This window comes from Camellia sinensis, chromosome 9, assembly GCF_055761805.1.
Source record: "Camellia sinensis isolate YWXY chromosome 9, ASM5576180v1, whole genome shotgun sequence".
In the NCBI taxonomy this organism is placed as follows: Eukaryota; Viridiplantae; Streptophyta; class Magnoliopsida; order Ericales; family Theaceae; genus Camellia; species Camellia sinensis.
The window spans coordinates 142,504,400-142,517,474 of record NC_138969.1 but is presented as its reverse complement, the minus strand read 5'-3'; the positions used below and the strand labels follow the sequence as shown (position 1 = coordinate 142,517,474).

Genomic DNA, 13,075 nt, shown 5'->3' with positions numbered 1-13,075 from the left:
TTTGGCCTTGTCCACCGTTGCCCAAGTTAGCACAGAGTCGCGCCGAGCTAGCAAAAGGACTCGCTCCACCAATCCGTCTGCCAAGCTTGTGACTGAGTTAAGTACCGAGCAACCTGTGTAGGACATTGAGCTAACCCTTCGGTGGAGGCTGGAATTAAAGCACCAGAGTAAAGAAATCCTGGTTAACGCGTCGGTTAAAGGGGACAAGGAGCATCTCTTGGCTTATGATTTGTCCAAAGCATTGCTTCTCCCGAGCGATGTGATCATGTTCTCGACACTCGGCATGTGAAGTTCGTGGTCAAGTCTATGATGAGGGTAAGGAGCTTAAAAAAAGTTTCAACTATCAGCTCGGTTGAATTACTAGCCCGATCTAACTCTTGTTCATTTGTAGGCGATTCAGAAGACACATCTTGTCATGGACCGCGTTCATAGGCTCCAGCAAAAGGTGATCGACCTTTCCAATGTGGCCAAGCACTTGGAGATCAAGCTAACATGTCCAAGTCCTCTCTGGAGATTGCTAATGTAGATAACGTCAAACTACTCGGCCAGCACAGTAGCACTGAGCAAGAAAGGGATGCTCTCCGTGTCGAGCTAGAGGGATTAAAGAAGGCACAGGACAAAGCTGTGGATGTTGCAGAAGACAGCGGTTTCAAAAAGGCAGAAGACAATTACACAAAACAAGTTAAGGCCACCAAGGACATCTTTTTCAAGTCCAATTGGAAGGCAGCTTATGATAAACTTGGCTATGAGAAACTTGGCCAAGGATTTGAGACCGAGGTGTTCAACTCTCCTTCCTTTGCCTTCCTACCGGTCTACATGGTGCCTTATGCTAACGACGACTTCAACTCTTTGCAAGAGGAGACAGAGGTCGAGACTAGAGGCAAAAGAAGAGGCCGAGGAAGAAGCCAATCAAAATGAGACCAGCCAAGAGGAGCGCGGTGATGCAGCCATCGTGGTTGATCTGGAGGAGACCGCTGTCGGACTTGGGGATGCCTTTGCTAATCTCTCCCCCTTCCCCTAGTTTAGCTAGGGTTTTTTTTTGTCTTTTTGTTTTGAAGTCTTGTAACTGGGCTACTTTCCCCAACGTTGTACTTGAAATTTTAATCAATGAAAATCTTAACTTTTTGTCACTTGTAACTTTGCAATGTTTCTCCTTCTTCTAACTGCGTAGTATTATCAAACAAAGCACCAACTACTTCAGTCGGACAAAATCATCTTGGATGAATAGTTGGAGTTGAACAATTCCACTCTTTTAGCTAGGCAGAATCACTTCGGCTAGAAGTTGGGAGATGAAGAATTCATCAACTCTTCATGCTTGGCTAAATCACTTCAGCCAAGAAGTAGAGTTGAACAATTTATCAACTCTTTTAGCTAAGAAAACTCCTCTTGGCAAAGAATCTTGAACAATTCATCAGCTCTTTTATCCAGGCAAACTGTACTCGGTTAAAAATCTCGAGTTGAACAATTCATCGACTCTTTCAGTCGGGAAAATTCACCTCGGCTAAAAGTCTTGAGTTGAACAATTCATCAGCTCTTCTAGCCGAGCAAAATCATCTTAGCCAAAAGTGGAGTTGAACAATTCATCAACTCTTTTAGCCGGGCAAACTCTTCTCGGCTAAGAATCTTAGGTTGAACAATTCATCAACTCTTTTAGCCAGGAAAAATTACCTTGGCTAAAAGTCTTGAGTTGAACAATTCATCAGCTCTTCTAGCCGAGAAAAATCATCTCGGCCAAAAGTGGAGTTGAACAATTCATCAACTCTTTTAGCCAGGCAAACTCTTCTCGACTAAGAATCTTGAGTTGAACAATTCATCAACTCTTTTAGCCAGGTAAACCCTACTCAGCTAAGAATCTTGAGTTGAACAATTCATCAACTCTCTGAGCTGAGCAAAATCATCTTGGATAAAAGTTTGGAGTGGAACAATTCATCAACACTTGTAGCTGGGTAAAATCACCTCGGCTGAGAGCTAATTGCCTCTGGTGCACGGCAATCCATCAATGCGACAAATCTTTTAAGGAAAGTAATTCATTATGTACAGATTTCATAAATTCTCATGGTGACTGGAAGAATTACATTGGAAAATAGGAGGGTATGTTTGCCTTCTATGAAAATTACGTTACAAGTTCAAATTAAAAATAATACAATTTCAAATTAGCCGCGTTCCAAGGACGAGGTATGGCTTTGTAGTCCAAGTCCTCTAGGTGGTATGCGCCTTTGCTTGCCTAATCGGTTATCTTGTAAGGCCCTTTCCAGATCGCCCCTAGCTTTTTGTCGCCCGTCACTAAAGTGTTGCCCATCACATTCCTTAGGACCCAATCCCCAACCATGAATTGTTTGGGGTGAACCATTTTATTATACTTCTTGGACAATTCTTGTTGGTATGTTGTGACATGGATCAATGCCTTTTCTCGGCATTCTTGTACAAGATCCAACTCCAGAGCGATTGTTTCTATATTTAAGTTCGGCTCGAAATTTTCACTATAGATGGTGGGCATGTCGATCTCCAATGGGATGATCGCCTCTATGCCAAATGCCAAAGTGAAAGGTGTCTCCTTGGTTGAGCATCTCGAAGTTGTTCGGTAGTCCGAGAGGACATTTGGAAGCTCCTTGGTCCATTTTCCTTTGGCTTTCTCCAATATTTTCTTTAGCCCATCCAGAATGGTCTTATTTGACACTTCGGCTTAGCCATTCGATTGAGGTTATGCTGGTGTTAAGTTGTAGAATTCTATCTTTAGCTCCTCACAGAATCCTCTGAATAGTTTTCCATCAAATTGGGTACCGTTGTAAGATATTAAAGCTTTGGGGACTCCAAACCACGTTATAACATTCTGCCAGACAAATTTCTTCACATCTTTCCCCTTGATGGTTGCCAGGGGCTCCACTTCTACCCATTTGGTAAAGTAATCTATCGCAACGATGAAGAACTTGTGGTTGCCTGGGGCAGTTGGGAGTGGTCCCGTAATGTCAAGTCCCCATATTGCAAATGGCCAAGGACTTATGAGTGGAAGTAGTTCTCTGGCTGGCTAATGAATTTTATGAGCAAAATTTTGGCACTTCTTGCATTTTCTCACGTACTTTTGTGCGTCAGCTTGCATGCACGACCACCAATACCCCTGTGAAATAGCACGATAGGCCAGGGATTTTCCCCCAATGTGGCTTTCGCACATTCCTTCATGGATTTCGAACAAAAAGGTGTCAACTTTGCTCGAATGGACACACTTCAGTTACGGGCCAGTTAAGGACTTCTTATACAGGGTGCCGGATGGAGAGAGCCAAAACTGCTTAGACTTCACGCAGATTTTGTTCGCCTCTTTCTTGTCGGTCGACAAGATTCTGTCTTTCAAGAAAAGAATGATGGGGTCCATCCAGAATGGACCTAGCTCCACGCAGAAAACTTCCTATTTTTCTGGTTCTTCGATCCTGGGTCTTGGGAGGAATTCAATCAAGAAAGGCCTAGGAGCTAGTTTATCGGCCATGGAAGCGAAACCAACTAATTCATCTGCCCAGCTATTGTCTTCTCGACCTATTTGTTGTACTCGTATGGCTTAAAACTTCTTGATTTGCTCTGTCACCAAGGTATGGTATTTGGCCATTATGTCAACCTTGGCTTCATACTCTCCAGACACTTGGTTAATCACGTGTTGGGAGTCGCTGTACACCATTAGCTCCTACACTTGAAGTTAGAGTTCACTTTTTAGCCCGGCCAACAGCGCTTCGTACTCACCCTCATTATTGGATGCAGGGAACCCAAGTGTGATGGAGTGTTTGATGGTCAGTCTGTTTGGAGAGATTAAAACTACGCCCAGCTCGACACCATGCCTGTTCAATGTGCCATCGACAAAAAGTTTCCACATCTCACAAGTAAAAAGCTTCCAACATTCTGTGGGGTCTTGGGACTTTTGAAGGACCAACTGTTCTAAGTTCCTTGGTTGCTCGGCTATTTTCACATTGAGCGCACTGTTGTTGTTCGCAACTTGCATGACTTCATATCCCCCTAGCGATGCGGTGTTGGATCCAACAGGTTGCCCTGTTCTTTCCAAATCTATTGAAATATTGCCAAGTTAGGGTTGTACTTCGGATGATGAAGTTGTGCTCTGGTGCACAATTTTCGCAGCGCCTTCCAAGTTTGGCTCGTTAGGCAGGTTGAAATGCACTAGAGTGAGAGTTGGCCATGCAATTTCCGTGGTGCCCACCTCCCTCAGCTTGGTTACATCGATAAGGGCCACTGGGCAGACGGTGTGAGTCCCAGGTGAAAATTCTGCAATGAAATTGGCTAATTCTTGGGCCTTGATGGTGGTCTTAGGTTGAAACTTGACATCGAATTGCCCCAACTCAACTGCAGACTTCAGAATTCGACTGGAGAAGTTAGCCCATTCAAACAAGGCCTTCAATGGAAATTCTGTCAGCACAATGATCGTGTGCGCATGAAAATAATGTGCCAACTTTCTGGAGGCCATCATTAGTGCCAATGAAAGTTTTTCGAGTGGTAGGTATCTCGATTCTGCTGGGAGCAAGGTCTTTCTCACGTAGAAGATCAACAGATATTGTATGCTTTTTGCACTAACAAGCGTCGCGTTGACAGTGTGGTGAGAAACAGCCAAATAGAGATAGAGTTCCTCACATTGCTTCGGCGTGACAATGAGTGGAGCGGAGGATAGATATGTTTTTAGTTCGCCCAACACCCTGTCACATTCTTTGTCCCATAAAAACTTTGATTTTAAGGCTTGGAAGAAAGGGCGGCAACGATCTGATGACCAACTTATAAATAGATTAAGCGTGGCTGCCATCTTAGAAAGATGTTACACATCCTTTGCTAAGTTGGGTTGCTTCAATTGTTGTATGGCTTTAATTTGAGAGGGATTCACCTCAATTCCATGGTTGGTGACCCAAAACCCAAGAATTTCCCTAACCCCACACCGAAGGTACACTTCGATGTATTCAACCGCAACTTGTGTCATTTGAGAATAGTGAACATCTCTGCTAGATCGGCTAAGTGGACGACCTCACATGTGCTCTTGACGACCATGTCGTCGATATATGCTTCCATCGTTCGACCGAGCAGGGGAGTAAATATCTTGGTGACCGTCCTTTGAAAGGTTGCTCCAGCGTTCTTTAACCCGAATGGCATAAATCTGTAATAGAACAATCCTCTCGGGGTAGTGAAAGAAGTGACTTCTTAGTCGGGTTCATGCATAGCAATCTGGTGGTAGCTGTGGTAAGCGTGCCCAGCTGTGAGATCTACCAGTTGATTGATTTGTGGCAAGAGGAAGCTGTCTTTGAGGCAAGCTTGGTTGACCGTCTTGTATTCGACACAAACACGCCATTTCTTATTCTTTTTTAGCACGACAACAGTGTTAGAGACCCACCACGGGTAGTGCACCTCCTAGATCGTTCCAGCTTCTAACAAAATTTTCACCTCCTCAGCCACCACCTCGGTGTGATGAAGTGTCGACCTCCGTGTCCTTTGGATGGCCAGCCAGGCATTAGGGAAAACATTGAGTTAGTGGCAAATGAAGTTTGGATCGACACCAAGCATCCATGCAAACACTTCGATGTTTGCCACCAAAAAATTCACCATCTCTAGTCATTCTTGGGCAATCAAGGTGGATTCTAGAAGAAAGAACTTCTTAGGATCATTCTCGTTGATCCTTACATTTACCATGTCTTCAACAGCCTTCTCCTCGACTCTTGTACCCACATCATCGAGGACACTTTGATCCCCCGGTCCTTCGATCATTTGTTCGAAGCCTTTGGCAGCTTGGCTTCCGTTTACGGCCACGAAACACTGCTTGGCCCTAGCTTGATCACCCCAAACTTCTTCTAGCATCTCGATAGCAGAGGAGAACCTTATGACTTGGTGGTAAGTCGATGCCACAGCTTGTATGGCATGAACCCATCCTCTACCTAGGATCAATTTATCTGCGGATGGCACCTTCAACACCCAAAATTCTACTTGCTTCACAATGGACCCTGCTTTGACCGGTAAGATGATCTTTCCCACCAACCACTCTGGCTGTGAGTTGAAGCCAACTAGTGGTGAGGTCGCCAGGGCCAAGTCCCTGTCATTTAGCTTGAGTTGTTTGAAGGTGTCATAATAAATTATTTCGATCGAGCTACCCTGGTCGATCAAAATGCGCCTAATGTCGAAGTCCTTCATGCGAAGCGTGACCACTAACGCATCATTGTGCGGCATTTGAATGCACCCAAGATCTCAGCTCGAAAAGTTGAGTATGTCTTTCACCTCGATTTTTTCCTTCTTGACAATGGGTTGGACTGACAAAACTTCCCTCATATGCTCCACTTTCTTGATCATACCCCGGATCTCGCATACCTACACTGGCTTGACGATTCCGTAGATCACATTGATTACGCATTAGTGGGCGCTTCTAAAGTGGCCAAGCCATTTGGCTCAGCTTGAGCATGGGGTGTGGCCTTGACGCCCCCATCAATTTAACGACCCAGGTGGTCGACCACAACTAACTCCTCTAGATGTTGCTTTAAAGGGACACAATCTTTTGCGTAGTGTCCTCACTTATCATGGTAGGTGTAGCGGTACCTTAGGTTGAAGCCTCTTTGAGCATCACGCAACTTAGCCGGTCACCGGACATATACCTCATTACGGATCTCGATAAGGATGCAATAGATTAGGATCTTGAAAACTGTGGTGATGCCTATTCGGGCATTCAATTTTCTCTTTGCATCTTCTGCGACATCACGTGGTAATAAGCTTGGTCATTACGACAATCCTTACCCCGACGATTGTGATTATCGCCGCGACCTTGTTCTCCTTCACAGTTGTGCAAACGATTTGCCTCATGTCCGACCACATGAACCTTTCTGGCTACCCTTTTTTCTGCTGATATCGGATTCGCTTTTGCGATAGTCGCGGTTGCATCATCCTCAACTCGAATGTGCTCGTTGATATGTTACATTAGCAGCTCCATGTTGGTTGGTAGACTCATGGTGAGTGAGTCTCACCATCTATGTCTGACTGGGAGACCGCGCTTGTATTAGGTGATTGCTAGGTTGATCGGGGAATTAAGAATTTCATTGAAGGTTTCCTACTACTTGGCATTGTACGCCTTAAGCTAGTCACCCGATTCCATCTTGACGCTAAGAAGGTGGTCGACTTCTTTAGGTGTTCGGGCGTTGGTTTTGAATCAGGTCACAAACGCTTATGCCAGGTGCTTCCATCTCTTGATACTTTCCTCTAGTAGCCTCTCGAACCATTTTAGGCCTAACTCACCCAAACTTGATGAGAAAATAAGACACATAAGTGCGTCGTTTCGCCTGTAGCTAGCCATGACCTGCTAGAAGTGGTTCACGTGCATGTATGGGTCAGTTTATCCATCATAGAGCATAAACTTAGGCTGGTAGAAGCTAGCGGAAAGTGATGTGGTCTTTATCTCGAAGGAGAAAGGGGTAGAGCTCAACCTTGCCATGTCCTTGTACAATGGCACGTGCATAGCCAGGCAAGACTGCAGCATTACGACCTTTTTGATGGTGCGACCTCCGTGGGACAACCGCTACAAAGCTGGCACCCTTCGTCCCTCCCACCAGAGTACGCATTCCTTCAAGATGTCCCTTAAGTCCTTCAAACAGGCTGAGTAAGAGTATCTCGACGTCGTCGATGGACGTGAGGGACGGTAGCTATTATCTCGTGCTCAAGGCTTCTCTGCCAGTGGGTCAGAATAACCAACCCCATAACTTTAGGTGATGGAGAGGGATGGTATCTACTGTTGGTTCTAGCTTCCTAAACGATGGGGTTGGGTGCGCTCACTGTGGTTTTCCACTCCAGCAACACTCTTCCCATATACTTGCTACTTTAACGCCTCCATCTCAGTTACCGTCCTACGAATGATGGCGTCTTGGTCCTTCAATTTGTGCTCCAAGAGCTGAGTGTGTGACTTTCTTTGCTGTCAGCGCCCTTCAGGACTTTTTGAATGGTCTATGCTCCTCGCGCGTTTGTTACGCGTGTCTTTGGGGAGCCCTCAAGAGGAAGTGTTTAGGCCCGCCATGGTCGAAATGGCTGGAGGGCCATCCCTTCTTCGGACAGACTCTGGCGTGATGTCGTCGATAGCGGACAGCAGAATGTCGTCATTGTTTTCCATGAAAGATAACTGGAATAGCTTGGAGGACAAGGATTTTCTGTCAAAGATTTCCCATAGACGACACCAATTGTACGAGGAGTGAATATTTGCCACTTTCCATAGTCTTCATGTCCAAGCTTCGCTTCTTTTTGAGTGACCTAAGAAGACAATGACAGTGAGCTACCTGGGGGTGTGTAGCCGAAAAACCCCTCCGATTGTCAAGTTAGCACACTTAGAGAGAGAGAGAGAGACAAAGGGGTAGATAGCTCTGATAGCCAGATGTTCTAGACCCAGGCATGGAGGCGTAGCACCGTTTACATAGTTTCTGCGTGCTTCTCTACTTGTGATCCTTCTGAGGCGTGGATATGTTCCCCTCTTACCTTCTTCCACGTGTAAGCGCAAATACTACCAAACACCAAATGGCCAAACCGCCCAACGATATTGACATGTACGAACGACAGAATCTCCTTCTTGTAGTTCGAACATGCCACATAACGTATCTAACTGAGTTGTGCCCGACGTGACGCCACAGCCCTCTTCTGGGACCGCACTACCTGCTCAGTCCCATCGGTCAAACCTGAGTGCAAGCTCAACCGAGCTCCGCAGTGCACAATAAGTTCTTGCTCGGTCGAACCTGACCTTCTATGGACAAATTCTGTCCAACTTAGCATGATGCACATCCCCAGACAATGCTAGAACCCCGAACTTGTACTATAAGACTGGGCTAAGACCTCGGTATCTAATTGAGCTAAAAACCTTGACCGATGCCCAAGCCAGTTCAGTCCACATCAGGTTATAAATCTCCATCTCACCGCTAATACCACTTAAAAATTGTAATGTTTTTTGAAAAATGAAATGGTGAGGCTGAACATTGATGGGGAAGAGATCTGAGAAGTTGAAAATTATAGTTAGGGTTTGAAATTAGGGGAATAAGAGAGAAAGATAGAGAGAGAGACAGAGAGAGAGAAAGTGTGTTTATCTGATGCAATAGGTCTGAAATTGAGAGGATTAGTAATGGTAGAGTGTACGTGGCTCCACACACTACCACTGAACATCCTTCCTCTCTCCGCCAAACCAACTACTGCTCCTATTTTGTTTCGTGTTAGCGCCTTCTTCTTGTTTGCTATCTGCTTTGACCGGTTTGCCACCGACCTTACAGTGGAGAAACAAAACATCACCACCATGGCATGAGAAATTTGTTGTGGTCGTGGTTTTGAATGGTGGCCTAGGGTTTGTGTTATGTAAATGTCAAAGAGAAAGAGAAACAGATAAAAAGCAGAAAGAGAAGTAGAGAATACAGTGTGAGCAATGGTGTGTGTGTGTGTGCGCGTGTGTGTGTGTGTGAGAGAGAGAGAGAGAGAGAGAGTAAGCGACTCTCTTTTTTTCTTTGTTCAGTGCTTGGTGTATGTATCTAGGCTAAGATACAGACAAATAAAAAATATGTATAGTGAAATTAAACATAAAACTTAAATTGGGCAGTAATATTTCATTTTCCCACTAAAAGAGTTGAGTTTTATTGTCGACTAAATATTTTTTAGTCACTGAAAGTGCATATTTCCCGATCAAGAAGGTGCCGCTTTTTTTTTTTTTTTTGGTATCTATTAGTGACGGCACAACAAAGGCCATGGCCAAAAAGAAACTATTTGTGACGGGAAGTAAAGTTGTTGCAAAAAATAGGCCTTCGGTGATGACTATTGGCTTGTCGTCGCAAAAGCTATCCAATATACCCTTTCCTCTTTTTGAGACAGTAATTGCTGTCACAAAAAGCAACCATTAGTAACAAGGTATTAACTGTTGCAAAAAGTTTCTTTTTTCCATGAAAAATTATACCGTCGCAAAAGGTTCTATGTCTTATACCCCTTTTCTAGTAGTGACAGATTCACTAAAGAAGAAAAGTAGAACACTCAAAGACAAGCCACATCCAGGATGCTTTCTTTAAGCAATTTCCCCTCTATTATACAACAAGGTCTCCTGGAAATTATATCTCCAGGATACAATGCCTTATCATAGAAAACAATACTAAGATTGTATTCCTTAGTTGTTTTCTAAACTAGAACCTTAACCCATAATACTCATAATGAAAACAGTGAAGAAAACTTGCGTTGCTGATGAGAGTTCCTTGTATGGAATTCAAACATACACCAACTTAGGGAATTCAAACGTTGAAACTGTTTCCCAACGTCCATAAACCAACTAGTGGTTAGGATCTCCGTATTTGAAATCTTAAACTGATTTATTCAAACGGTGTCAAACTATCTGTTTCAACATTTTGTTTCTTTCTTTCTTTCTATATATATATAAGAACTAGAAGTACCATCTCATGGATATCTTCATTGGAAGACCTCCAATGAAAACTTGAAGGAATATGGAAAGTCCTTCCTCTATTTATAGTAGATGAGTGCACACTCATTTGCTTAGGATTTCTATGTGGGAACAAAGCTAAAAGATTTAAATTCCAAGTAAATGGAGGGAAAACAAAATATTGAATTCCCTCCAAGTGAAAGTGTGGAGATTCCTTTAGATTCCAATGTGGGAGTCAAGAAAGGAAACAAAACAAAAACGAAAACAAACATGGAGATTATTATTATTATTATTATTATTAGTAGTAAATAATATATAACAATTCCCCCACTAATTTACTAATAAAACAGAAGAAAAGTAAAATAAAAATAAAAAAACCAACAAATAAACTCAATAAAATAAAATTTGGGTTTTTGTATAGCACATACTCATAAGTGGACAAGCCTTGAGCTTAGAGTTGAATACGACCTTCGAGATTCAAGCAACTAAGAGAACTAAGTCTTGATCTTAGTGAATTCAAAACTCAAAACAACCATATTCGCACCATACATAGGATCATAGTTCACCGTGGGAGCTCGTTAACTTGGCCTTGCACAAATCCCAATTAGCAAGTACTCTAGGATTAAACCGGTAATCCATAAGAAGTGGCCCCTTACTTATATACATGCAAGGGCAAACTCATCTAGAACGTTCCACAACCTCTCTATCGTCCCACCAAAGCTATGAGCTATGTTAAGGATTTAAAAATCCAACCTTTTAACTGTGGAATATTGAGTGCATTAATTAGATATGAAACTTTGTTTGAAATAGCATTAACCCCCACTATTCACAAGTTTATAAATGCACTTGAAATATGCCCTCTCATTAAATGTCATACTATAGATTTTAATTTAAAACCTTTGAACTCTAAAATAGTGATTATCTAAGTTATACAGACATCAACTAATTAGAGTAGGCTACAATAAAAAAAATAAAATAAAAAAAAAAACTATTTTTTTAAGTAACCGGTGATAGTCCCATATCTCTCATAATTTTATTGATCCTTTCACCAGTAATTGGCTTTGTAAGAGGATTCTCAGGCATTTCATCAGTAGGCAAATATTTGAGTAATATTTTACCTTTCTTCACAAGTTTTCTTATGTGATTATATCTCATAGAAATGTGTTTGCCATTATTTGAGATTCTCATAGTTTTAGTATTGTAAATTGTGGTTTGATTGTCGCAAAACAAAGTAATAGGCCCTTTAGGCACTTCACTAAATGGAATACATCTTGTAAAATTTTTCATCCAAATTAAATCTTTACTTGCTAATGACATAACAACATATTCAGATTCCATAGAAGATAAAGAAATACAAGATTGTTTTTTAGAAGACCATGAAACTATAGCACCACCAATAGTAAATAACCATCCACTAGTAGATTAGAATTAGTTCTATCAGAAGCCCAATTAGCATCACTATACATTCAAGAACAAGATTTGTGCAAAAATAATGTAAACCATAATTCATGGTATATTTTAATTATCCCAAAACTCTACTAAGTTCCTTCCAATGTTCAATACTAGGATCAATAGTAAACCTACTTAACATACCTACATCACATGCAATATCAGGTCTAGTATATAGTTCATAGCATACATTAAACTGCCTATAATACGAGTATATGAAGCGCCTAAATGCGGCACCAATTTATTGCTAGGGTTAATAGGAGTTTTACTAGGTTTTCAATCGAAGTGATTAAATTTCCTTAATACTTTTTCTATAAAATGAGATTGAGTCAAAACAAATCCATTATTCTTTTTAATAACTTTAACACCCAAAATAACATCCACAAGACCCAAGTCTTTAATGTCAAAAGTTTGTGCCAAAAATATTTTAGTCTCATTTATACAAGCCATATTAGGACCAAAAATTAATAAGTCACCAACATAAAGAGTTATAAGAAGTTTATAATTTTCTGTTACTTTAAAGAAAACACAACTTTCTACTTTAAAGCTTGTAAAACCAAGATTCTTAATTTCTTTCTTAAAATTTTCATACCATTGTCTAGGTGCTTGTTTAAGACCATACAAAGACTTATTTAATTTACAAACTAAATTTCCTTTACCTTGAATAACATAACCTTCAGGTTGATTAACACAAATTTCTTTTTCGAAAGTACCATTAAGAAAAGCGGTTTTTACGTCCATTTGATGTACTTCAATATTATAAATAGTAGCAATAGCAAACATAATTCTTACAGAAGTTATTTTAGTAATAAGAGAAAAGGTTTCAAAAAAGTCTATTCCTTCTTTTTTATTATGCCCTTTAGCAACTAATCTTGCCTTATATTTATCTGTACTCCCATCAGTTTTAAGTTTCTTTCTTAACACCCATTTACATCCTATTGGTTTTGTATTATGAGAAAGATTAGTTGAAGTCCAAATTTTGTTATCATGAATAGATTTAATTTCATTATCTATAGCAATTTTCCATAAATTAGCATCATGCAAAGACATAGCCTCATTAAATGTTTTACAATCTTGATCATGATCTAATAAATAAGTAAACATTGTAGGACCAAAATATTTTTCAATTCTTTGTCTTACTTCTTAACTCAATAGATTTATCTACTATTTCAGTTTCCTTATTATTATCACTAACATTAGGCAACCCATTATCAACTAGTGAATCGTTCAAAG

The 13,075-nt window shown here is 41.4% G+C and overlaps 1 protein-coding gene across 1 annotated transcript; it reads right to left on the bottom strand.

Annotated features, from left to right (window-relative positions):
* Positions 1 to 2,701: 2,701 nt before the first annotated feature.
* On the bottom strand, positions 2,702 to 4,789 carry LOC145799791 (uncharacterized). The gene is made up of 2 exons (XM_082889424.1): positions 4,076 to 4,789; positions 2,702 to 3,025 (listed from the first exon to the last, which is right to left on the bottom strand). Exons 1-2 carry the CDS (start codon positions 4,787 to 4,789, stop codon positions 2,702 to 2,704), a joined length of 1,038 nt encoding a protein of 345 aa, XP_082745550.1.
* Positions 4,790 to 13,075: the final 8,286 nt, after the last annotated feature.